Below are 23,051 nucleotides of genomic sequence, written 5' to 3'. Positions count from 1 at the left end.
TCAGGATTTATTGTTGTGATTTGGGCTACTCCAGGGCTGGCAGATGCCAGGTTTCGGAGGGCAGCATTCCGCAGGGCTTGGGATATAGGTCAGGGGCAAAGCCTGCTCCAGGCAGCCCTGACACTAGGCTCCGCGCTGATGTTACATTCTATACTTCTGACGAGGCTGGAATTTCCCACAGGCCTCAGGTCTTCGAAGATAGAGACCATTTAGGGCACTTAGGGCATGGAGAAGCTGAGGACTCGGGTAGGCAGGTGACCAGAAATCAGGATAGGAGTATTCTAAAAGAGGGACAAGAGTCTTCCTCTAATACCAGTTCCCTAAGTAAGACAGCCTCTATGGCCTGGGTTCTTTCAGGACCTCATCATTTGGTTCTGTAGGTGGGGAAGTTTTCAGGTCAGTTGATAGGACAACGGGATCTCTGCCCTTGTTATCTGCACACGTGCACGGTTTCACACATATACGGAAGGAAGTCATTCAGAGGTCCAATGAGCAATGCAGATGGCCAAGGTCGGGAACAGCCAACCCTGCACAGAGGAGGTAGGTACAGGGCCAACAGAGGGGTGGCGGGGGCAGGGGGAGAGGAAAGGCATTCCAGGCCCAGAGAATGGCAGGAGCAGAGACTTGGAGGAGACAATTAACCTGCAGAATGCGGAGGAGGATGCAGTTAGACCTGGTCAGGATTGGGCTCTTGCCTTGAGTGACCTAAAGTCATGGAAGTTAATAATCCACTGCCCACAGGGTGATGGCAAAAAAGGGAGTGGGCAAGGGCTTGCAACTGACTTCTCTCCACCAGTCCGCATCCTGTGAGGGGTTGTGGGGAGCCCATTCTCTCTCATAGGTGTCACCCCAGGTTCAGCTCAGTTATTGTCTCTACAAGCCATGCCAGCCTCGCCCCCTCCTCAAATGCCTCCATCCACAGATGTTCTGCCTTAAAGGCTGTGCTCACAGAGCCTCCTCCCATCTGTTCCAGCTTTCCCCCATCTCTTCTGAGCCCTGTTTCCATCATCTGAACCTCCCCCCTGCAGCAGCTAATTACCCTGCCTCTCTTCTTCACCCTTCCTGGAGTTAAATATTTTTCCTTTCCCTATTTTCCCTTTGTCCTGATTTCTTCAATACTATTTTATTCCACTGTGAGGTTTTGGTCTCTTTTTGTTTGCATACTGACTTTAGCCCTCAGTGGATCAAGACAAGTGTGTGCAAACCTTGGTCTTGGGCTAGACTCTAGGCTTTGTAGACCCCTCTAGCAACTACAGTGACCGTAGGCCTAGCACTGTACAAGACACACAGTAGGTGCCTGATTCTTGCCAACTGACTGGCAGTTTGATTAACATCGCTTAACTCACTCCCAGTAATGCTCAATTATTGGCCCATTCAGACACAAGCCTGGATTATTGAAATCCTACCCCCCAACCCAATCCACTGGCATTGTGACCCACCACCTCTCAGCAGAGCCCAAGTAATTTGAAGGCTCAGACCCCCCCCCCCCATTGTTACTCTCTGAATTTCTTGGACTTGTTCATATCATCACAAGGCCCAAGACCTGCATGTCTCAACCAGGGAGACAGAATTTCCAAGCAGCTTCGAAGGCCAGCCTTATAGACTCAGCCATGGCTCAGCGAAGACTCGGGATAGCCCCTGCTAAAGGCCAACTCAGAATCACAGTTCTGGTGTTGTTGGGGCCACAGGCCCGGGAGTGCCAGGAGGAAGCCTAAGGAGGAAAGTCTGCAAGGACCCGGGCCTTGGGAAGCCGGCCTTCTCCCTGAGCAGCCTCCAGGTGTCACCCTCGATGGCATAGAGCAACGTAAACATGCGATTGACCGTATAGACTGTGTCGCCGCGCACCACCGCCGTGAAGAGCGCTCCCTTGCTGTTGACAAACTGGCCAGGCAGTGCGGTCCACTGACCCGTAGCCAGGTTGAGGCAGTCGATGGCGCAGTGGAGGAAGTCGTCTTTAGGTCCGTTGCGCACCACGTAGAGGCTGTCGCGGTGGGCCACCATGCAGTGACCGTAGCTCTGCGGACGCCGCAGCTCGGCCACCTGCAGCCACGTGTCCGCCTTCACAGCGTACTCCACCACAGCCGTGGTGTCGGCCGGCCGCCACAGACACACGAAGAGGCGGCCACGTGCCTGGGCGCAGGGCACTCCCGCGGCCGGCTGGGGCAGGTCCGCCACGAAGCTCCAGCAGCCCGCGGCTGGGTCATAGCTCTCCACAGAGCTCATGGGCGTCCTCTGGAACTCGCCGCCGATGGCATAGAGACGGCCGTCGAAGCCGGCCAGCGCCAGGTCATAGCGCGGCTGGTGCGGGCTGGGGAACTCGCGCCACGTGCCTCCCTCGGGGTCGTAGCAGAAGCCCAGCTCCGCCACCTCCTTGCTGGCACCCCGCACGCCGCCCACGATGTACAGCTTGTTGCCCAGCGTGGCCACGCCCGCCAGCAGTGTGCTGGCCTCCAGGGGCAGCGCGGCCAGCGTGCGCCACGTGTCCTCCTCCTCGTCCAGGTAGCACACCGTGCGGGACGCGTCCTCCAGGAAGCCCGGCGCCGGCGTGTGCGTGCTCACGGCCACGTAGCTGCTGGGCCGCAGCGCCGCCACGTAGGCGCGGGCCTCGGGCAACGCTAGCTCGGCCGCCAGCTCGCGCCCGCCATCGCGGATGAAGAGCGCGGCGCTGTGGAACACGTCGTGCAGGCCGAACACTGCGGCCGCGTCGCACAGCAGCGCGCAGTTGTCCGACGTGAGGCTGTACTCCAGGAAGCGCGCCAGCGCCGGCGCCTGCAGAAAGGCGGCGCACTCTACGGCCTGCAGCAGCTCCTCGTCGGCCGCCAGCGCGGGCTGCTCGCCGCGCAGCACCTGCAGCGTGGTGTGGAAGCCGGCGGCGCTCAGCGCGCCCAGGCGCACCTCGGCCGCGCGCGTCTCCAGCATGCCGGAGCGGAACAGACCGCGGAAGAAGCCGCAGTGCTCCACCAGCAGGGCCCGCTCGGCCTGGAAGAGCTGGTCGTCCACCCGCACCTGCACCGTGGGGGCCTCTGGGGCCCGTGGCATGGCGAGCCGGACGGGCGGGGGCCGCCGCCGGGGGGCTTGGATTCAGCGGCCACAGACTCTGGGGCTCCCCCCCCCCCCGAGCGGAAGAAACTTCCCGGGGGATATAAATATCTCCCTGGCTAAAGATAGTACGGCTCATGTGATGTGGTGGCCGGCAAGCTGGATGGCTGTGGGCCCGCGGGCATCGGGAGACGTGCAGGGTCACTCACTTCCCTATGGGAAATAGAAACAGTAGTGACCCCGTATTGAGTACCGATTGCATGCAGAGCACTGTGAGGGCCACTTGCAAAGATTTCCCCATTTAACCTGCACTAAAGGTGCTGTGTGGGCTTGTGCAAGAATCCTAACTCTGACCTTTCTCCTCAGAATGTGACTAATAATAACACCCTTTTCATGGTATTGAGGCAATATCCATAAAAGTGTTTGAAATGAGGCTCAAAGAAATTACATGACGTGTCCAAGGTCATTCAACTGCGAAGAAGCAAGGACAGGATTCATACCTGGCTCAGCCCATTGGTTCGTGGGGTGGGGTGGGGGGGCGAGGTACTTGGGCACTGGGGGGCAGAGGGAGAGGTAGAGCAAGATAGAGTGGACTAGGCTGGGTCTGGAGCAGGTTCTAAAGATTTTATTTGTTTGTTTGCTTGTTTGTTTGAGAGAGAAAGAGTGTACTGAGCATAGGGGAATGGCAACTCAAGCCGGCGGGCGCCGAGGTCAGAGCCCAGTGGGGGACTCAATCTCATGACCCTGAAATCAGGATCTGCAGGAGACAAAATCAAGAGTCTGTGTTTATCCAGCTGAGCCACCCAGGCGCCCTATGGAACAGGTTCTAATTTGGCTTGAACCTCTGCCCCTGACTCTGAGCTAGTTTAATCTCCTTTTTAGCCTTGATTTCCTGGGAGCATAGCCTGTCAACGTCCAATGACTCTCTCCATGTGAAAGTACTCCTTGACTTGGTTTGGGAATGAGAAGCTGATGTCTACTCCCCACTTATCCATCCATTGCTGTGTAGCTCTGGACCTTGGGAAAGGGGATTGCATGTCTATAGATGGGAAGGGGAAGGGTTTCTTGAAATAATAATAGTTAACACTGAACTTGCATTGTGTCAGGCACTTTTGTAAGCGCTTCGACTTCTATGGTCCTTAGAATAAGCCTATGAATAGATACTGTCATTTTTTCCTCATTTACTAGATGGTTACCCATGTATTGCTTACAGAAACACTATGAGTTTCCATGGATGAAAAGACTAAGGAAGGCACCAGGAGTTTCGTCACATGCCCAAGGTCACATGGCCAGAGAGTGGCAGAGCTAAGACTGGCTTGTAGCTGTCTCACTGTAGAGCATGCGGCCCTAACCACTGTGCTCTGCATCCTGTCTGTGTTACAAATGCTGGCTATTCACCTCTTGCCAGGAGGTCACAACTGGAAGGAACTTCAGGTTCATATGGTTTTACCCCTTCATTTACAGTAGAGGACCAAAAAGGGAATTGCCCAGAGTCACATAGCTTGGGACAGACAGCCCCAGGCCTCCTGCTCCTCACCCCAGGGTATTTTCCCCATTGTAGAGAACTTTCCTGAGTGACCAACTAAGACTTTGGGTTCCAAAATGTCCGGTGGAACAGAGCTTAGTGACTTTTTCCTGCCATCTTATTCTACAGGGGGGGAAACCGAGGCCCAGACCTGTGTAGGATGGTATCTGCCATTCAGGACATCATGTTCAACTACAGGCTTTCTTGAGGAGGTTGGAGTGGCTTACAATGACAAAGCCAGAGTTGGGAAGCAGCAGGAGAAATTTTATCACCCCTAGGACACAAACACACATGCACAGATCCTCCCGTATGAATCGCAGACTGCAGACCTGACACAGATTTGCCTCTTGTGCCAGGAACTCCCACCCAGTTCACTCCATCAGAGCAGGGCTGGGATATGGGGACCACTTGTGTGAGCCTGGGAAGCCAAAGGCCTGGAGGAGGCAGCCAGAAATATCCAGGACACTCTGCCCCAGGGACTAGACAGGAAGAGTAGGAGGAGATAGAGGGGGTGGGCAGGAGTCCTCACAAATACTATCCCAGGCCCTCTGCCAGCCTCTCTTCTTCCCTGAGGCCAAACACTGGCCGAAAGCATGACAGTCCCTCTCTTGGAGGAAAGTGGACTCTGCAGTGCCCAGTCCTGATTCTGTCCTTGCTGGTGGCCCCAGGGGGTAGGGACAAGGTGTCTGACTGTTCCCATTTCACAGATGAGGAAAAGAGAGTCCCACAGATGGCATGGACTTTTTCTTGTTATGAATGAAGACGTGGGACTGGGTTGAACCCTGTCTGCTGCCCAGTCCCCAGCCCAGTACTAGCCTTTTCTTAGGGCAGGGAAACAAGTGCCTCCTGCCAGGCCCAAGCTAAGGAACAGGGTTGGGGAGGGGCTGATCCCTGGGGAGAGAGTTTCCTCCCAAATGGTCTGCTTCAGGCAGCTGGTACCTGGAAGACACAACAAATAGAACCAGTGCCTGCCCCTCTCCTCAGAGGAGTGGAAGGAGAGCAACTCTTCCTGGCCGAAGCTGGCTCCCAGTGCCAGTTTTTCACAAGTCCAGCCCTGGCTTCAGTGGTTTGGGACATTGTGCACACACCCAGCACTGACCCTCAGTAGCCAAGCACTAGGGAGGGGGTCAGCGAAGGTGGGGGTTTATGGTTCCAAGGCCGGGCAGAGGACCAGGCCTTTGGTCCTGCTTCCAAGGCCCCAGTGGGGTGTTGTCTGCAGCTGGTGTGAGTTTCCTCTACCCAGGCAGTGAGCATCCCTCTGGGACTTGGAGAGGATGAGGAACTATCCTGGCTATGGGCAGCCCACGGAGTTCCCAGGCTCTGCCCGACCTCACACCAATCTCCCTCTCACCACTTTGCACCCCCATACTGGGTGATGTTCAGGGTGGGAGCAAGGAAAGGGAGACTGTGTCTGTGTCAGACTCTGAGCCTTTCTAGAGCACATACCCAGCTTTGTTCATCTCTCTATCCACAGTGATTGGCACACAGTGAGTGGTCTGTTAAGTGGACTCCTGGACCCTAACCTAAGTGGGAGTCTCCGGTGTGAAAGGAGACACAACCCCTGTCCCAAAAGAGCCTGTAGTCTGATAAAGGAGACACAGCCCCTAGGTGCCCCGGGCCTCATGGTGGACTCCTGGCCTTGCCGCCCATGGCAGTGTTTCTGCACACAGCGTAGCGAGGAGCTTGCCAGGTTTGAGGAAGAACACTGGACCAGGAGTCAGGATTCCTGCCTGGCTCTAATGCTGGTACTACCACTGATGTGCAAAAGCCATCCAACCTCTCCAGGCCTCAGTTCTTCATCTATAAAGTGGAGCTTGGATCTGACATCTAAGGTTCTGTTTAGTGCTGACACCTGAATTTATCACTGAACAGCCACAGAAGGGCTTGTCATATTGTGTCTCCACAATATGGAATACAGTGACAACATCACACAGGGCTCCCCAAAGCTTAGCTTTATGTGGAAGTGGCTCTTGGGGGGTGGGTGGCAAGTGTAGGACCTGGCATGTGGAAATCATCACAGGCCCCACCAATCAGACCTGCACATGCCCCACTCATTCACTTCAGAGACACCTATTGAACACCTGTTGCAAGTTCACTGCTGGGCCAGGTGCCACATCGTCTTCATTTTGAATGCCTCAGGGCTCCTTATAAGAGCCTTGAAGATTGGGGGTAAGGGATAAGGAGGGTTGGGCTACTTGCTCTTGCAGAATATCCTCCCTTGACTTTCAGTGTCCAAACGACTGGTTGCTAAACAATTGTGGCTTCTTGGTGGGTGAGAAGTATGTGCTGTTCATGTCCGGGGGAGTGGAGGAAACTATCATTTTGCTTTTTTGGGCCATGGGCCAAACTCTGGGTGGGACACTTTCATATTATCTCTTCTAACCCTTAATATTACCCCTATTTTAAAGATGAGGAACTGAGCCCCAGAAGAGCAAAGTAGCTTATTCCATGGTCTGACAGTAAGTGGCTGATTCTAAAGGTCTTTTCAGTCCATAATGGGCGCTTCCAGGTGGATAAGCAGCCCAGACGAGGAGACAGAGGTTGGGGAAAGGGACTGGTTGCAGTTGTGAGACTGGCACTGTTTTCCTCCCAAGCCTCATAAGAGGGGCAGACCTTGGGCACTTAGCAGTCAAGGCCAAGGGCCTGAGTAACCAGCTGGCAGCTAGTTTAAATCTCTGACCTAGATGAGAGGTCCGAGATCTCTTCCTATCCTGCAAGTTATGATGGAGTCTCCTTACAACACCTCTTTGAAGTGGTCACCTCCTTGGTTGCCTTCAATGTTGGAAGGTTCATTTCCCCTAAAAAACAATCTCTTGTAACTAGGGACAGCTCAGATGGTTCACACGAAGCTCGAACCTACCTCTTTGCAGTGCCCATCTACTGGCTGGTCTTAGCCTCACACAAACAGGGCTATAACAGAGCCCAAATTTATACCCAATTGGGCCTACAGAGTTCCACAGCTTACCCTCTCTCCAGGAGTTCTCTGATGTGATTGGTTCTCTCCCAATAAACCCCATTCAGAACCAGTCTGTCCTCACAAGACTGGGGCCAGCCCAGGAAGGTGGCTGGAACTTGATTGCCACTTTTTCCCCATCTACAACTCAAAGGAAAACCCTTGGTGATTAGCTCTGTGAGTGATTCTGGCCTGAGGGTGTAATCTAAACAGATTTTTCCCAACACTTTACAGTCTTTTTTTTTTTTTAAGATTTTATTTATTTATTTTACAGAGAGAGATCACAAGTAGGCAGAGAGGCAGGCAGAGAGAGAGAGAGGAGGAAGCAGGCTCCTGCTGAGCAGAGAGCCCGATGCGGGACTCGATCCCAGGACCCTGAGATCATGACCTGAGCCGAAGGCAGCGGCTTAACCCACTGAGCCACCCAGGCGCCCCCAACACTTTACAGTCTTAATAACACAGCTGGCTTAGCATTATCTCCTACAAATACAATTAGGCTGAGTCAGTATTCAAGTCCTATGCGTGAAAATAATTTTCCTTCCTGGTTGAGAAGTTAGTACCATGAGGCTCTGACCCCAGACTCTGCCTGTTGATCTGGCTTTCCCTGATTTCTTTTTCCTGTGGGTGAGTAGATTAACTGGGGCAGGGAGGGGGAGTTGGAGAGGGGCGTTGGGGGGAGAAGGGCTGCTGTAAGAGGTCTCTGAGACTCCCATACCCTACCCCCGCCCCACTCTAGCCGTGAAGTATATTTCAAAAGAGAGGCTCCACTGGCTTCTAGAAAGTACTCAGACCTGGTGTTGTGTCACTCTCTGTTAGGCCTGAATCACGTCATGGAATTTTGGATTTATTTTCCCCTTCTTTTAGTACTATAGATGGCGACACCAATGCTCAAAGAAGTGAGGTGACTTGCCCAGGGTCACCCCGTGAAGAGCTGGCACTAGACCCTAAGTGTCTGGATTTCCCTTTGCTCTGAGTCCATCATGACCAGATTTACCCTGGGTCCCCCCAAAAATGACAGGTGACCCCTCCCAGGCTTGTCCAGCAATCCTAGAATCATTATAGGCAAGAGAGAATACCAGGTTTTAGAATCAAATGCCCCATTTGCACACTAGGCGTCAAACACATGCAACTCATTAGCTCGCATGAGAAAACTAATCCAGGATGGGTTAAGTTTCTTGAAGCTGGACCCATACTGACCATGAAATGTTGGTTAAGGCTCCTTCCTAGGAGCCAGGGGTTCTGCCTGGGGGTTGCAGTGATTCTTGAGTCCCCATACGGAAGAGCAGGGTAATGTGGTGGGGAAGTGTTGTGCCAGGGGTGAGCTGGTTTTAACTGTGACCTAGAGAAAGGCCAAAGCTGGGAGTTGAACCAGGAAGGCTTCCCGGAGGAGGAGGCGGGCGGGGCCAGCTTGGTAGAACAAAGGAAGGAGTGAATTTTCTTGCAGGTGGTAAGAGATTGAGCCGAGGCTCAGATAAGGCTGGAAACATCCCTCCCCCCTAGCCCCCTACCCAGGGCCACCTCTCCGGTCTTTGTCCTTCCTTGCAGGGTCCGGGGGCGCTCCGGGAGGTGACAGTGCCCGGCCCTCGAGGCGGAGCCAGCTGTGGGGTGCGCAGCCGGTCCGGAGCTCCGTCCCAGGGTGGGGAGCGGGGGTGAGCAGGCCCCGCGGGGGGCTCCAGCAGCCCTTACAAGGAGTGTTGCCGCTCTCCGGGCGGCCCCGCCCGCCGGCCTCCGCCGGCTCCTCCTCCTGGCCGGGCTGGGCCGGGCCGCGGGAACGCAGCCCGCTTGGCGCTCGACGCCAGGGCCCCGGGCGAGGACATCGACGGGGCAGAGCCCGCGAGCGCGAGGGGATCCCCCGATTTGTTCTGCTGGGCCCCGACGGGCGGGCACGCTGCTCGGGGCTCTCCTACTGACTACCCGTGTCCCTCTTAGTAGCCTCACCATGTCCTCGGTGTTTGGGAAGCCGCGCGCGGGCAGCGGGCCGCAGAGCGCGCCACTTGAGGTCAATCTGGCCATTCTGGGACGTCGAGGGGCCGGCAAGTCCGGTGAGTTGGGTGGGGGGGGGGGGCGAAAGGGAAGGGTTTGGGTGGGGACGTTGTGGACTTGCTTGCAGGAAGGCTCCCTCACTGGCTTTGGGGGCTTCCTGCACCCAGGTGGGTTGGGTCGGACAGTGTGATTTTCTTCTTTGCCTCAGTTTCTTTGTTGCTTGGTGCTCTCTCTACTTTGTCCTCACCTCTTCCATCTCTCATCTGTCCGGTTCCTCACCTGCTTTCCTTCTCTGTCTGTGACACTAGGTATCTCTCTCCCCTCTGCCTGTCTCTGTGTCTCCTGGTCCTCAGCCCCTCTCTCCCTTGCTGTTCTGCACCTTCCATCTCCTCTCCCTGGGGCCCCCATCAGCCCTGAGGACTAGCACCAAAGGGACCTGTTAGACACTAATCCCAAGCCCAGGCCTCTATGAGCGTAGTCACAGCCTTGTTATTCCTCAGTTTAGGCCGGGGATGAAAGAAAGTGGTAGAGGTCACTGGCTGCTGGGATTTTCCAGGGAGGGGCTCACTCCAATTCCCTGGAATGGAACAAAGTGTGCATTCTTATCAAACGTATTTGTTTCAAGTCAGAACCCTCTCGACTTTCTGGAAACATGTTGGACCTAGGTCCCAGGCGGCTGGGACTTGTTCTTGATGAACCAAGATCTTCAGTTACCACTTGAGCTCAGGTGGGTAGGGGGGAGGGTGTCCCCACAGGCAGAGACCCAGAGAAAGGGTTCAGCCCTGCCCCATTGCCACTTACAGTCCCAGGCAGCTGATGGTAGGAGGGCAGAGGGGCTCCTCCTGGGGCTGTGTTACAGTTACAGCCATTAGTGACTGGCTGATGTGGGCTGTTAGCTATGAGTTTCCTTCCCCAGAGTATTCTTTGAGACTCCATGGGATCCTACTCTCCTTCTGAAACCAGCCCCCTGACTCAGAGAGGGGACTCTGAATCATGTTTTCCTACAGAAAAGATTTGCCCTCTTCCTTTTGAAAATCAAACTGTGTCTGTAGCTCTGTTATTAGTATAGTTTAGCCAGTGACTACATGTATGAAGGAATTTAAATTTTAAAGTATGTATTCCCTGGGTAGTAGTTTGCCAAATGACACTGTTTGGAACCCTGGGAAAGAATTATAAGGATTTTCTTTAAAATATCACATTACTTTTTAAGAGTCCAGCGTAATAATTGGCTGACCCTGGACTTTATGTGGCTAAATTCTGAGCAAAATCAGAGTCCTATTAATGAATTCCACCTGGGCAGAACCTCATTTTAAGTTTTACATTCTTCATAAGCGCAAGACAGAGCCAAGACTTGAGACATAGAGGACCAAGGACTGGAGGGTGTTTACTTGGGACGTGAGTGTTCATACTCCTCCTGGGGATCACAGACTGATCAACTCAGCTTTTACTCTTTGGCTTATAGCCAAAACCAGAATAGATGCTCCCCATTCCAGAATCTTCACAACTTGACCAGCGTGGGAGATACCTCCCTTCAGTTTGACTTTCACCAGGCTGAGGCTGGACTCCTCAGTTTTGAGTCTCTATTTCTTTTTTAAAAGATTTTATTTATTTATTTGAGAGAGAACAAGAGCGAGCATGAGCAGGGGGAGGAGCAGAGGAAGAGGGAGATGCAGACTCCACATTGAACCCGACTCAGGGCTGGATCCCAGGACCCCAGGATCATGACCTGAACTGATGGCAGATGCTTAACCAACTGAGCCACCCAGGTGTCCCCAGTTCAAGTCTTTATAAATACCCCTTAGGCTTGCCTCTCATGACTTTTCTTGCCATTTAAAAAAAAAAATGCCAGGATGCAATTGGAGGGGCATGGTTCCTCTATTTCTAGTTTCTGCTGAGCTTCTTAAACCAAGTCCTCAGCTCCCAAACACATTCCCCCAGAGAGCTGAGCTGAGTGTCAGCCAGGAGTCACAGAGGCTAGATAAGGCCTCCCTAAATGAGAGGGACAATCTCCAGGGGCTAGCAGCCAGACACAGTGGGGGGAGACTGAGCCAACTTCTTTCTGCTTCCCGCAGCTCTGACTGTGAAGTTTCTGACCAGGAGGTTTATCAGCGAATATGACCCCAACTTGGGTAAGAAACCACTCCTTCCCATTCCTCCTACTGTTGTCCCACTTGGATCCCTGCAACACACATGACTATACTGTGGTGGGCCCAGGCCTGACCAGGATCTATCATCTGGGGGCAGAGGGGAGGAGCCACTAGGATGACTCAGCCCATGGGACAACATGGTTTAAGTGCCAGAAAGACATCCTTCCATAGCCCACTCCAGACAACTGGCTTAATTAAGAGAACTGAGAGAGGCTGATTTGCCCTAAAATATGAGGAATGGTAAGACTTAAAAAAAAAAATAGCAGAATGTCTGTAACTATTATTATTCTTTAAAATGGTCACTCGATGTATTTTCCAAGAAAAACTGGACAAAACACTTGAGAAATTCTGTAGTGTTACTGGTTTCTGACCCATTTTTGAACCACACAAGAAAACTTGTCTAGTTTTATAGACATATCATGGTCTGTTGGAAGAAAGGATGCTCTGTTGTCAGAGCTAAGTTTAAACCCTAGCTCTGCCACTTACTGGCTGTGCAACCTTGAAGCAATAACCTAATCTCTCTGAGCTTCTGTTCCTCATCTGTAAAATGGGCATAAAGGTAGCTGTCTCAGAAAATTACTGTGAGAATTAAAGAAAGAACACGTGTAAAAGATTTATCCTAGTATCTGATCCACAGTAAACACTCAATGCATGTCCATTTTTCCTCCCTCTCTCTCTTTTATTTTTTTTTTTAAGATTTTTATTTATTTGGGAGAGAGAGAGAGAGAGAACGAACAAGCAGGGGGAAAGGCAGAGGGAGAAACAGACTCTCCGCTGAGCATGAAGCCCGTGGGGCTCAATCCCAGGACCCTGAGATCATGACTTGAGCCGAAATCTAGAGCCAGAGACCCAACCAACTGAGCCACCCAGGCGCCCCCCTTCCTCTTTCCTTAAGTTTACATTTATAACATTTGTTTATTGCAAACTGTTCCTGAGAAAAATAGTGTGTCTGGATATGCTTAACCTTTTGAAAATGGGGGTTTGCAGTCTTGGATGGTTTTTCCCATTCATAAGAATTAAATAAGGCACTTGTGGGACCCCTGAGGGCCCTTCTAGAAAATGCAGGGCGATGGGGCACAGGACTGGAAACGCAGCAGTACAGCACTGGCTGCAGCATGTCTCTGATGGAAGGCACTGTGACATCTGGAGGGAAGAGCCCCTGAGCCTGTTGGTGCCCTCAGTTCAGGCTGGAATATTGAATCCCAGTGTCGGAGCAGGAAGGGACCTCCGGGCTACTGAGTCTATTTGATTAGCATGGGAGTGGGACACAGGGTATAATTGTGTGCCAGCCAAGGGAGGTGTTGAGAGAGGCCAGAACATGAAATCAGATGGAGTGGAGGAAGGGAAGATAAGTAGGGAGGGGGTGAAAAGGAAAGGCATACAAGCAGGGGTGTCTGGGAAGGGGGAAATGGAGATTTCCAAGGATGGTTCCTCAAAACCCATATTCTACCTAGCTCAGATAGGGAATACTTATACTAAAAAATATTAGCTGTTCCTCTGAAATTCAGATTTAATTGGTCATCCTGTATTTCCTCTGGCAGCCTGCCTCTACGTGTCTTCCTCCCTGCCCCCACTCCTTACCCTTCCTTCAGGGTCCCTCCAGAAGAGCCTAGTACAATGGTGGTTTGGGCTTTTTGACTGAGTAATTTTGGAGTTCTGACCTGAGAGCGAAATGTGTGGTCGCACTGTCCGGGGGGTGAGAGGGGTGGGGAGCCGCTCCACAGTGGTCAGTCGCCCCGTCCTGAGAGCCTGTCCGCTGGAGAGATGACAAGAACCTCTCTCCTTCAGCATTCTGGGAGGCCTGTGCCATGTCTTAGGAGTTCTGCCCCACCATCTGAACATTCCAGCCACTGTCCTATGGCTGGCCACAGCACTATGGGGACCCCAGGATCGGGACCTTTCTTTCTGTGGAGAAAGGTCTGAGCATCCAAGGGAAGGGTTCGCCACCAGGACATGTAAAACAGCTCCTTCTCTTTTCTGAGGTCTTCTTTGAACCCAGAGTGAGCTTCTTGAGCATGGAGACCTTCACTATTTATTCTCATTTCTAGCATGGAGTACAGTACTAGGCTCAACATAGATGCTCTTTTTTTTTTTTTTTTAAAGATTTTATTTATTTATTTGACAGACAGAGATCACAAGTAGGCACAGAGCCAGGCAGAGAGAGAGAGGGAGAGAGGAGTTAGCAGGCTCCCTGCAGAACAGAGAGCCCCATGTGGGGCTCAATCCCAGGACCCTGGGATCATGACCCGAGCCGAAGGCAGAGGCTTTAACCCACTGAGCCACCCAGGCGCCCCACAACATAGATGCTCTTAAACATGAGATGGAATTTTGGTTTTAGGATTAGCCTTTAAAGAAGAATTCCAACTATTATCGCCATTTTGCAGGTGAAGATATTGAGGCAGAGAGGGCTCAGTGATTTGCCTATGGAGAACCTCGGTACAAAGGAAGATGGGTCCCACTGCAGCAACTTTCCCATAAGGGCAGCATAATGCCCTAGAGGGCCTGGAATCTCTGAGCCTCAGTTTCCCCATCTGCAAGATGAGGCCAATAGCCTGTGCTGTATCTGAGCCAGGGTCATGGCTGGGAGAACTGGTCGGAGCTGAGAGAATCAGTGTCTATGGAAAGGCTATGCCTGTGCTGAGTGCTCCAGGAAGGGGCAGGGGTCCCCAGGAGAGGGGCTGGGGCACCTTGCCTGGCTTGCCCAGGGCAGAATGACAGTTTCTCACCTCTCTTGCCCTCATCCTGCTCCAATAAGGATATGGGCACCATTTCCAAGGCATCATCCTACACACACTGACAAGAGTGCCTTTAAAAGATTATTATTGGGTAATCAGGGGAAAAGTTAGGGAAAAGAAACTTCTCTCAACGTGGAAGTCCTCGGAATATTATTTAGAAGGAGGAGTTGTGAAGCCCATGTGGACCCCAGAATGCTCTGGAGAGCAGGACTTGGTGATGAGAGGACAAGTTACTGTAACTTGGAAAGGACCCTCCACGTCCAGTCACCTCACTTGCCAAGGAGGAGGAAGCTGGATAAGATGATCTCTGAGGCTTCCCCCTGCTCACTCCTGCGTGTGCCACATCTGGACTGGGAGCTTCTGCTCTTCCCCTGTACTCTGCCCAGATAGAGCTGGAGGACCAGCTGGTCCCCTGAGCAGAGGGTGAGGGGGTCCCCACATGGAGGCAGCCCAGCCTAGAAGACCTGAGTTCACTTCCCTTCCACTGGTGGGGTGCTTTGTGGCAGTGGGCAAGTTCCCTCCTCCTCTGGGCTTCATCTCTCTACAGTGGAGCTAACAGTAACCTTGAAAGGCTATTTGCTGTGAGGAACCCCAGGAGACCAACACTGGGCTAATATTTTTCCTTGGACTGGGAAGGACACAGTGCCTGTTTCGGGGTGGGGGAGGGGGTGTGGAGCAACTAAAAGGGGGGCATCAGGCAACTTTGGCAGGAAAATAAAAATCTGAACAAGATGTAGGCATCTAGGAGCAGCTCTTCTTGCACCAAATATAGTTAAACATTTGGGGCATATTTTCCATTAGATTTTTTTTTTTTAAAATCTTTGAATAAGAGCAGCTATTTATCCAAGTCCCCAAACAGGCTGGGGATGGGAGCTGTCTGTGATTCCTGTTGGCTGCTAGTGGACCTGGCGTGTGTCCAGGCCTGGCTTGACTGCCAGGGACTCTCAGAGACAAGTGGCTGTGAACTCAGCCAGGGTTCGGGTGGGGTGGAGGAAGGCGGGGAGGGCCCTAAGTTCTGCCTTTAGAGGTCTTCTTTGGGGCCACTTGGCGCACAGGGGCATCCAGGGAAAGGTGACAGCCAAGTGCACTCACGCACATGGGCCAGTGGCGTAGAGGAAGGTTAGAGATAGGGAGAATGATGGCCAATGTGACAATGAGGTCTTCTCTGCATGCCTGGCCAGCTGCACTTTCTCAGGTTTGAGGTCATGAGAACCAAAAAAAAAAAAAAAAAAGCAAAAACTCATGAAAACCAAATAAGGTCAGTGGTTTAGTTCATAGTATGGAACCAATGTCAATTTCCTGCTTTTGATCACTGTACTATGGTTATGTAAGGTGTTAACATTGCTGGGAGCAGAGGGAAAGGCACAGAGGAACTCTCTGTACTATTTTGCAATTTCCACATAAGTCTAAAATTATTTAAAAGGAAAAAAATAAAGAAAAAAAATCACCTAGGAATGTGAACCTGCCCTGTAAACTCAGGACTACCACAGTCCCCACTGTCCTTGACCAGGCATTTATGGTGTGCCAGGCCCTGTGCCTAAGGGCCAATCCAGTTCTCGCACAGCCCTGGGAGGGTGCGTGGACAAGCACTGGCACAGTGCCTGGCACAGAGTAAACTCTGGAAAACTTTTAGGCAGTGTTATCATGTTATCCCCGTTTTACTTTTTTTTTTTTTTAAGAGATTTTATTTATTTGAAAGAGAGAGCTGGGGGGAGGAGCAGACGGAGAGGGACATGGAGCCCGAAGTGGGGCTCGATCCCAGGACCCTGAGATCATGACCTGAGCCGAAATCAAGAGTCAGATGTCGACCAACTGAGCCACCCAGGTGCCCCATGTTACCCCACTGTAAAGTGAGGACACAGATTCTCCAAAGAATTGCCATGACTTGGCCAAGTAGCTGAGCTTGGGTGTGACTCTACATGTCCAACATAAAATATTCGACTACACTAGAGTCCTCTGCTATTACTTGGTAAGGATTATTTGTAAACCTTCTCAGGGACTTCTGAATAGAGTCACGCATGCACACACACACCACCACCACCACCACCATATGTCATATGCTTTTCTTTCCCGTCCTTTCTCCCACTGGGGGTTTCCTGCTGGCCGTGACCAGAGGGAAGAGGGTGGGGAGGCTTGTTGTTCGGGAGGGATGGGCTGGCAGTGCAACCGCAGAGGGCTCTGCTGCTAACCAAGGCTGTGGGCCACGCACTCCGTCCTGTAGGCTTGGTGGGTGGACCCGAACGCAATGCTATCCCCTGTGGCATGCTCTATGACTGACCTCTCGTGCTCTGAGCCCTGACAGGTAGAGCAGCATCTCCCGGCTAGGAGGTTCTGTCTGTGCCCTCCATTTGGGTGAGAGCCAAGGCCTTTCCAGTTTGTCCTAACTTAGCCAGCCCCGGAATAGATCCCCCAGGGTCTAGCACAGGGTGGCTGGGACTCAGACCCAGTCTGCGACTAAGTGGCCTGGCCTGCCCCTGACCTGGCTCGCCTTCTGTTGCAGAGGACACCTACAGCTCCGAGGAGACAGTAGACCACCAGCCTGTCCACCTGAGGGTCATGGATACTGCAGACCCGGTAAATTACCCCTGTGGGTAACAGGGTATGTTACTCTCCAGGGTATGGAGAGCTGAGAGTCAGTGCGGCCTCCTGAGAAGTCCTTCTCCCAGAGCAGAGACCTCAGATGGGAATTCATAAACTTAAACTCTAGTTTGCTATGTGACCCTGCATGAGGCACTGAACTTTCCAGGCCTGAATCTTTTCATTTGCCGAGTGAGAAGAGATGAAATGGGGTTGGGGAAATCTGTGGTTGCTGGCGTCAGCTCTGAGATCCTGTGCTCGGGGACTCGATGCTCATGCACACCTGGAGGTAGGGCACACTTTACACTGTGGCCCCCTCGGCCCAGGCCCCCTCAGTACACACATTCCCTCTATGTTCTCACCACCCCCTGCCAGGGCTGGATACCAATTATTCCCAGAGGCCCAGGGTCACCATCAACCTGACCCCCAAACCAGCAGTGCCCGGGGACAGCTGGGTCTCTGCAGCAGCCATGCTAGAGTCTTGGCTCTGTGCCCCAGAAGCCAAGGTCCCCGAGCCTCTGGCTGGGTGGTGGGAGTGAGGCTCCCGAGACAATGCCTCCTTTCACACCAAGCCAAATCCACACTCAAACACCCCTTTGAAAAGGGCTTGGCTGGGGAACAATATACAAAGATGGAGGGAATGGGGAGGTAGGATGGAGGAGCTCAGGTGAAGGCCTTCATCCCCAGCGAGGCTTCCCTCCTTTGCCCCAGGACACCCCCAGAAACTGTGAGCGCTACCTGAACTGGGCCCACGCCTTCCTGGTGGTGTACAGCATGGACAGCCGCCAGAGTTTCGAGGACAGCAGCAGCTACCTGGAGCTGCTTGCTCTGCACGCCAAGGAGACACAACGCAGCTCCCCAGCCCTGCTGCTGGGCAACAAGCTGGACATGGCCCAGTATAGGTGAGCATGGACCGGGTGTCCTCAACTCTGGGGCTCACTGTCCTCATTTGGGAAGGCTGTGTGTTGTCATCAGAAGTATTGGGCTGCTAAGGAAAGTTATCCCCACAACTTTAGGTTAAAGTGTACAGTGTGCATGGCCTTCCAGACAGGCCACGGCAGGAAGAAAGAGCTTCTGGCCCACACGGGGGGTTGGACCCTAAAAGTAAAAAGAGAAGCCACTTCTTCCGTCCTCATGGGGCTTTGTGGTGTCTCTTGGCCTCACCGTTTCTTGCCTGCCTGTATGACCTTCCATCCTCATTCCCCGTAGCTGGCTGGTTATTATTTGGTGCCCGGTTCCAGTTCTGAAAAGAAAGGCCGTGATTGGCTCGTAGAGTCAGAGGTCTGCTCTGGTCCAACCAGCTCTCGCCTCACCCAAGCGTGGCACCAGGCCCACTCCCACCATTGGCGGTGCTGAGGGCAGCTTTTCTATGAATGGACTGGACTTGAACCAGAGGTCACAGACTGGGCCAGAGGACAGATTACCAGCAAACACCGCAGCATTTTGCTTGGCGAGCAATGTTTTCAAAGACCTGGAACTGGAATGTACGGAGAGAGTGGAGGAAAGCCATGGGGAGTGGTAAGGCCTATGGTCAGCTGCAAAGAGCATACCCCTCCTCAAAGCATTCCAGTTGCTTGCCTGGGCCCTGAAAGCATGACGCTTCCACCTGATGGGTAATCCCTGTGCCCTTCTCTACCACTGACCTTTGTCCCTTGTGACCTGTCCACCTTCGGAGTCTGGCGCCTTCCACCCCCCTTCCATCTGTCCCTCCCTGCTCATGGCCAGTCACTCCTGCTTCCCCAGACCCTAAAGGCCCGCTGACTGGGATAAGGCAGGAGAGGATCTTCGGTGCAGAACAAATCAGATGGGCAGTGGGAAAGGGATGTGCAATCCCATGAAGAGAGGCCTCCAGGGGAAGCTTCAAAAGCCATCAAGCCCTCAGACCAAGACAAATTCCATCTCAGGGAATGAAGGAAGTTGTGTCATCTTAAAGCCAAAAGGTGGTTTTTGAGGAATCCTAGAACCCATGATGCCTGGAAGAGGGGTCAGAAGACTAGATGGTGGTAAATCCATCTTCAGTATGAAGGGGGACACTAGACCGCTGTTTTGATCCCAGTCTTTGCCACAGGGATTGTCCAAAGATGGTTGGGGAGCAAATAACAATGACTATGGGGCTCAGACGGAGCAGCTTCGTTCCGTAAGGAGAGTCCTGCGGTTTTCCCTCATTTCCTTCTTTGATCCAGGCTGGTGGTGGGTCAGGATTTGATGCGGTCAGTCTTGTAGCTGAGATCGCTGTGCTCTCGTGATTGCCTTGCAGCCACATGCTAAATTGTGGGTTAGAGCAGTGGTTCCCGAGCCACCGATAAATCGCCAGCAGGCTGCTGCACAACAAGAAAGGATCATGTGACGTGCCCGTGTCTCCCATTCACAGACATGTATGCGTGCACGGGGTGCTAGTTTCTGGAAACTTAGGATTCAAGTCCCCACAGTGAGAAATTTTTAGACTAAAGCTCATCATAAAAGCAAAGAATATGAAGTATTCCTTCAAAAGGGGTTCCTCAGGAAGCAGTGAGCTTACAGACAGGACACCAGCCCTGGGCGGGGAGTCCAGATGCTCTGCGCCTGGCCCTTTTTGGCCCAGTCACTCTCCCGTCTGATACTCCCCTGGGGAAGCTAGCCCACTCCCAGCCCCCTGTTCTTGCCAAATTAGCCTTGGGCCAAAAACCTCTTCCCATCAATACCCACCAGTCTCAGGGGCTGTGCCACTGTCTGCAGGAATGGCCGGCGGGGCAATCAGCAGGGCAGGGTGGTCGCCAAGATTCAGCCAATGGAACCTTGGCCTCAAGACCTCGGGTACCATCATCCCTTCTTTCTTCTGGACATCTGAATGACCCAAGAGCCAGTCTTTTTCCTCTCATTTTGATCATCATGGCTTTCAGGCCAGAAACTTCCAAGACCTCCCCAGTTAAATAGTCAATCCCATCAGGAAAGATGGTATAGGACAAAGCTGACAAGAGGTGTTGTTCCCTCTCCCCTTCTTTCCCTCTTTCCCATGAAATGTCACCCTTGGTCTCCTCTGTTCTTCCCCTGGACAAGCAGCAACACTTTCTGCATGAGTCCTGAGAGCTCTGCCAACCACAGGCATCCTGAGGCACCTCACCCTCCCTTCTCTGGGGTCTCACACCTTTCTGTCCAGATCCCTGCCTTTCTCTGGAGCTGATCCCACAGGCCAGGGTGGGGGGTGGCTTATTTCCTGACCGAGGACCCATGCTAGCCTAGAGGGAGGCAGGGCTGGGAATGACCGTCTTCTTCCAGACACAAGCAGGGTTTAGCCAGTAAGCTGCTCCCTTGCCCACGCTTTGGTCCTGAATTCTGGCTTCAGTGACATCAGCCATCATTTACTGAGCCCAGACTCTGCGCCAGGTACTCCACCGGGCACACAATGCAAGTGGTCTTTCTTAATTATTTCGGCAACCATGCGAAGCAGATGCCTTTATCACACTGTACTGATGAGATGCCTGCAGGTCCCCAAGCCCGTGAGTGGGGAGATGAGTGTAGGTGTGGGCCTGCCTGACTTGGATGTGTGCTCCTGACCCTGCCTCGTCCTGCTTCCCCCACCAGGCAGGTCACCAAGGCAGAGGGTGCAGCCTTGGCAGGCAAGTTTGGGTGCCTGTTTTTCGAGGTCTCCGCCTGTCTGGACTTTGAGCACGTGCAACATGTCTTCCACGAGGCTGTGCGGGAGGCACGGCGGGAGCTGGAGAAGCATTCCCTGGCCCGGCCCCTTTTCATCTCCGAGGAGAGGGCCCTGCCCCACCAGGCCCCGCTCACTGCCCGGCATGGGCTGGCCAGCTGTACCTTCAACACGCTTTCCACCGTCAGTCTGAAGGAGATGCCTGCTGTGGCCCAGGCCAAGCTGGTCACTGTGAAGTCATCCCGAGCCCAGAGCAAGCGCAAGGCGCCCACCCTGACCCTGCTGAAGGGCTTCAAGATCTTCTGAGGGCACCCATCAGGATCCCAGGCTCAGCAGCTGGGTGAGGCTGCATGACAGGGGCTGGCTTCTCACCACCGCCTCTGCCTCTTTTGGAAGAATAGTCCTTGCCCTCTGGTGGACAGCTGACCGCTCTTCCAGCACCAAGTAATGTCCCGGACATCCAGTTCACTGTGTGAGCTGGAGGGACAGGCAGGAAGGCTGCTCTTCCTCACTCCAGACCTTGGTTTCCATGGTAACCGCTGCATTTCCTGACCCCGAAGGGAAATAGCCCCTGAGACAACCCAGACACCTGGGGTTAGCCTGAAGTGGAAGGAAATTACAGTGTCCATCATGGTGCCATCAACCCTTCCTGCTCCAGCTGCAGCCAGATGTGTGCAGCTCTGGATGGTCCCCTAAGCGTTGGCCTCAGAACATGCCGCACGAGGAGCAGTCCTGAGATCCTAGCACCACCTGGTGGACAGGAAGGGCAAAGCGGCTACAGGTTGTGGGGGTGTGGCTTGAGCCCGGCCCTCCTGTGGTCTTCTAACTTCACAGAAGCCCAAGACAACAAACCCCACAGTTTATCCAAGTAGAGTCTAGTTCCAATAATCCTATGCGACAGGCTATGGAACCAAAATTCCGTGCAGCGTTGGTGGTATAGTGGTGAGCATAGCTGCCTTCCAAAATTCCCAGGAAGGGCTACTTCCAGTACTTTGCCTTTCAGTGAGGACTGGGGGCTCTGGGGTAGGGAGCTTCCAGTGTGTTTTTCCCCAGAGACAGGGCCCCCTTAATTCCCCTTCTTAAATGAAGGACTCTCTCCACAGACCTTCAGGACCAGTCTCCTGAAGTCTAATGATCAGAGCTGCAGATGTTCAGCTGCAGGTGTTCAAAGTCATTCTAGTGACCGGCAACCAGGACTCCCAGGAGCCTACAACTGGGGTTATCAGACCTCCAGTTGACACTATCAGCCTGCCCCAGGCTTGTAGGTAGAAACACAGTACACCATCTGTAGTCTGCTCTAGCAGGACCCAGTAGCAGGACACTTTGACAGGGGGTCTGAATGTTCAGAGTCCACTTTTGAAAGATAGAAGCTAAGGCATTCGGGGTTCATACAGCAGGGGTTTTTTGTATACATTATTTGGGGTTACCGCCACAGCTGATAGAACAACACTGTGGCTTAGACACAGGATCCTGACACTCTCTTGGGATCCCATTGTTAGTAGAAGATCTATAGTTTTCTAACTCTATTTACCTTGAGGCCCCTGGCCCCAAGGAAATCTCTCCTGGACCCTCAGGAGATAAGCAGGTAAATAGGAGGGCTCTGCTAGGAGGAAAGGATGGGAAGGGGATTCTAAGCCCAGAACCCTGCTCTTGGCAATTCTAGGGCCTTGGATTAAGAACAACAGCTCTAACCCAGACTTTAGCCCCATTCTGTGGATGGAGAAGCTGAGGTCAGAGGGAGGCTGTGAACTCCTCAAGACCACAAGAGGAGTCCTAGCCAGGTTTCCAGACCCACAGGCCGGCTATGGATTTCACACTCGCGCTCCAAGCCGCTTGTGTTGGAACACCGCTGTTTGAACAAACTATGCAATTCCAAATGCCCACTTCCAGAAGCATTTTAATAAAAAGCGGGTAACAGAATACTTGTTTGATTGCAGTTCATTCATCTATCTGCTGACGACATGGGGCAGGGCTCTGAAATCTCATTAGGTCTCCGATTCCTGTGGGTCTGGAAGGAGAACCAGTGACGCATCTCTCTCTTGTAACTCAATTTCCACCTGGCCTGAATTGTGATTTTCTGAGAGCAAAGTCTCTCTTAGGGTGTTCAGCTTATTGTCATCTCTGGTTTCAGCCTCAGCCACGTCTTGGATGTCTGGAGTTTGTTTTTCTGGTTTGTTTTTCCCCAAGAGCTTTTGATTTCTGGGAGGAGAGAAAACACTGTTGAATCTGGGTTCCCTGGCGGAACCTGGTTTGTGCTGGCGGTACTGGGTTGGGGTAGGACGGGGTCTCCCAAATGGATTAGCACTTGGGGGAGGGGGAGATCCTATAGGCAGTTCTGGGAACTGTTAAGGGAGAAAGCCACGACAGTTTGGTGTTCTTTTTGGCAGAGAAATGGCTTATTCTCACCCGTGCATCATCTCACCAAATCTTCATTGCCACCGTGAGCTTAACTATTATCGTC

General features: G+C 52.9%; 3 protein-coding genes across 5 annotated transcripts in view; 1 reads left to right on the top strand and 2 right to left on the bottom strand.

The window, feature by feature from the left end:
- Positions 1-1,571: 1,571 nt before the first annotated feature.
- KBTBD13 (kelch repeat and BTB domain containing 13) lies at positions 1,572-3,463 on the bottom strand. The gene has a single exon (XM_059418524.1). It carries the CDS (start codon positions 3,037-3,039, stop codon positions 1,660-1,662), a length of 1,380 nt encoding a protein of 459 aa, XP_059274507.1. The 5' UTR covers positions 3,040-3,463; the 3' UTR covers positions 1,572-1,659.
- A 5,808-nt stretch (positions 3,464-9,271) lies between these two features.
- On the top strand, positions 9,272-22,512 carry RASL12 (RAS like family 12). Its single transcript, XM_059372264.1, has 5 exons — positions 9,272-9,559; positions 11,573-11,629; positions 16,883-16,956; positions 17,671-17,861; positions 20,521-22,512. Exons 1-5 carry the CDS (start codon positions 9,457-9,459, stop codon positions 20,894-20,896), a joined length of 801 nt encoding a protein of 266 aa, XP_059228247.1. The 5' UTR covers positions 9,272-9,456; the 3' UTR covers positions 20,897-22,512.
- SLC51B (solute carrier family 51 subunit beta) overlaps positions 22,470-23,051 on the bottom strand; it is a 51,194-nt gene continuing 50,612 nt past the window's right edge. For all 3 annotated transcript variants that reach the window (XM_059372265.1, XM_059372266.1, XM_059372267.1), the window contains exon 4: positions 22,470-22,789. In XM_059372265.1, the coding sequence (XP_059228248.1) occupies positions 22,576-22,789 (214 nt within the window). In that variant the 3' untranslated portion in view covers positions 22,470-22,575. The remainder of the gene's footprint in view (positions 22,790-23,051) is intronic.

Source organism: Mustela nigripes, chromosome 13 (assembly GCF_022355385.1).
Source record: "Mustela nigripes isolate SB6536 chromosome 13, MUSNIG.SB6536, whole genome shotgun sequence".
In the NCBI taxonomy this organism is placed as follows: domain Eukaryota; kingdom Metazoa; phylum Chordata; class Mammalia; order Carnivora; family Mustelidae; genus Mustela; species Mustela nigripes.
This window is presented reverse-complemented; position numbering and strand designations above follow the sequence as displayed.

Bases quoted from the DNA above. Each gene is read 5' to 3' on its own strand.
- RASL12 (XM_059372264.1), top strand. From the start codon at position 9,457: ATGTCCTCGGTGTTTGGGAAGCCGCGCGCGGGCAGCGGGCCGCAGAGC. The intron at 16,957-17,670 runs GTAAATTACCCC...CCTTTGCCCCAG, and splicing joins TCATGGATACTGCAGACCCG to GACACCCCCAGAAACTGTGA. The intron at 17,862-20,520 runs GTGAGCATGGAC...TTCCCCCACCAG, and splicing joins CTGGACATGGCCCAGTATAG to GCAGGTCACCAAGGCAGAGG.
- KBTBD13 (XM_059418524.1), bottom strand. From the start codon at position 3,039: ATGCCACGGGCCCCAGAGGCCCCCACGGTGCAGGTGCGGGTGGACGAC.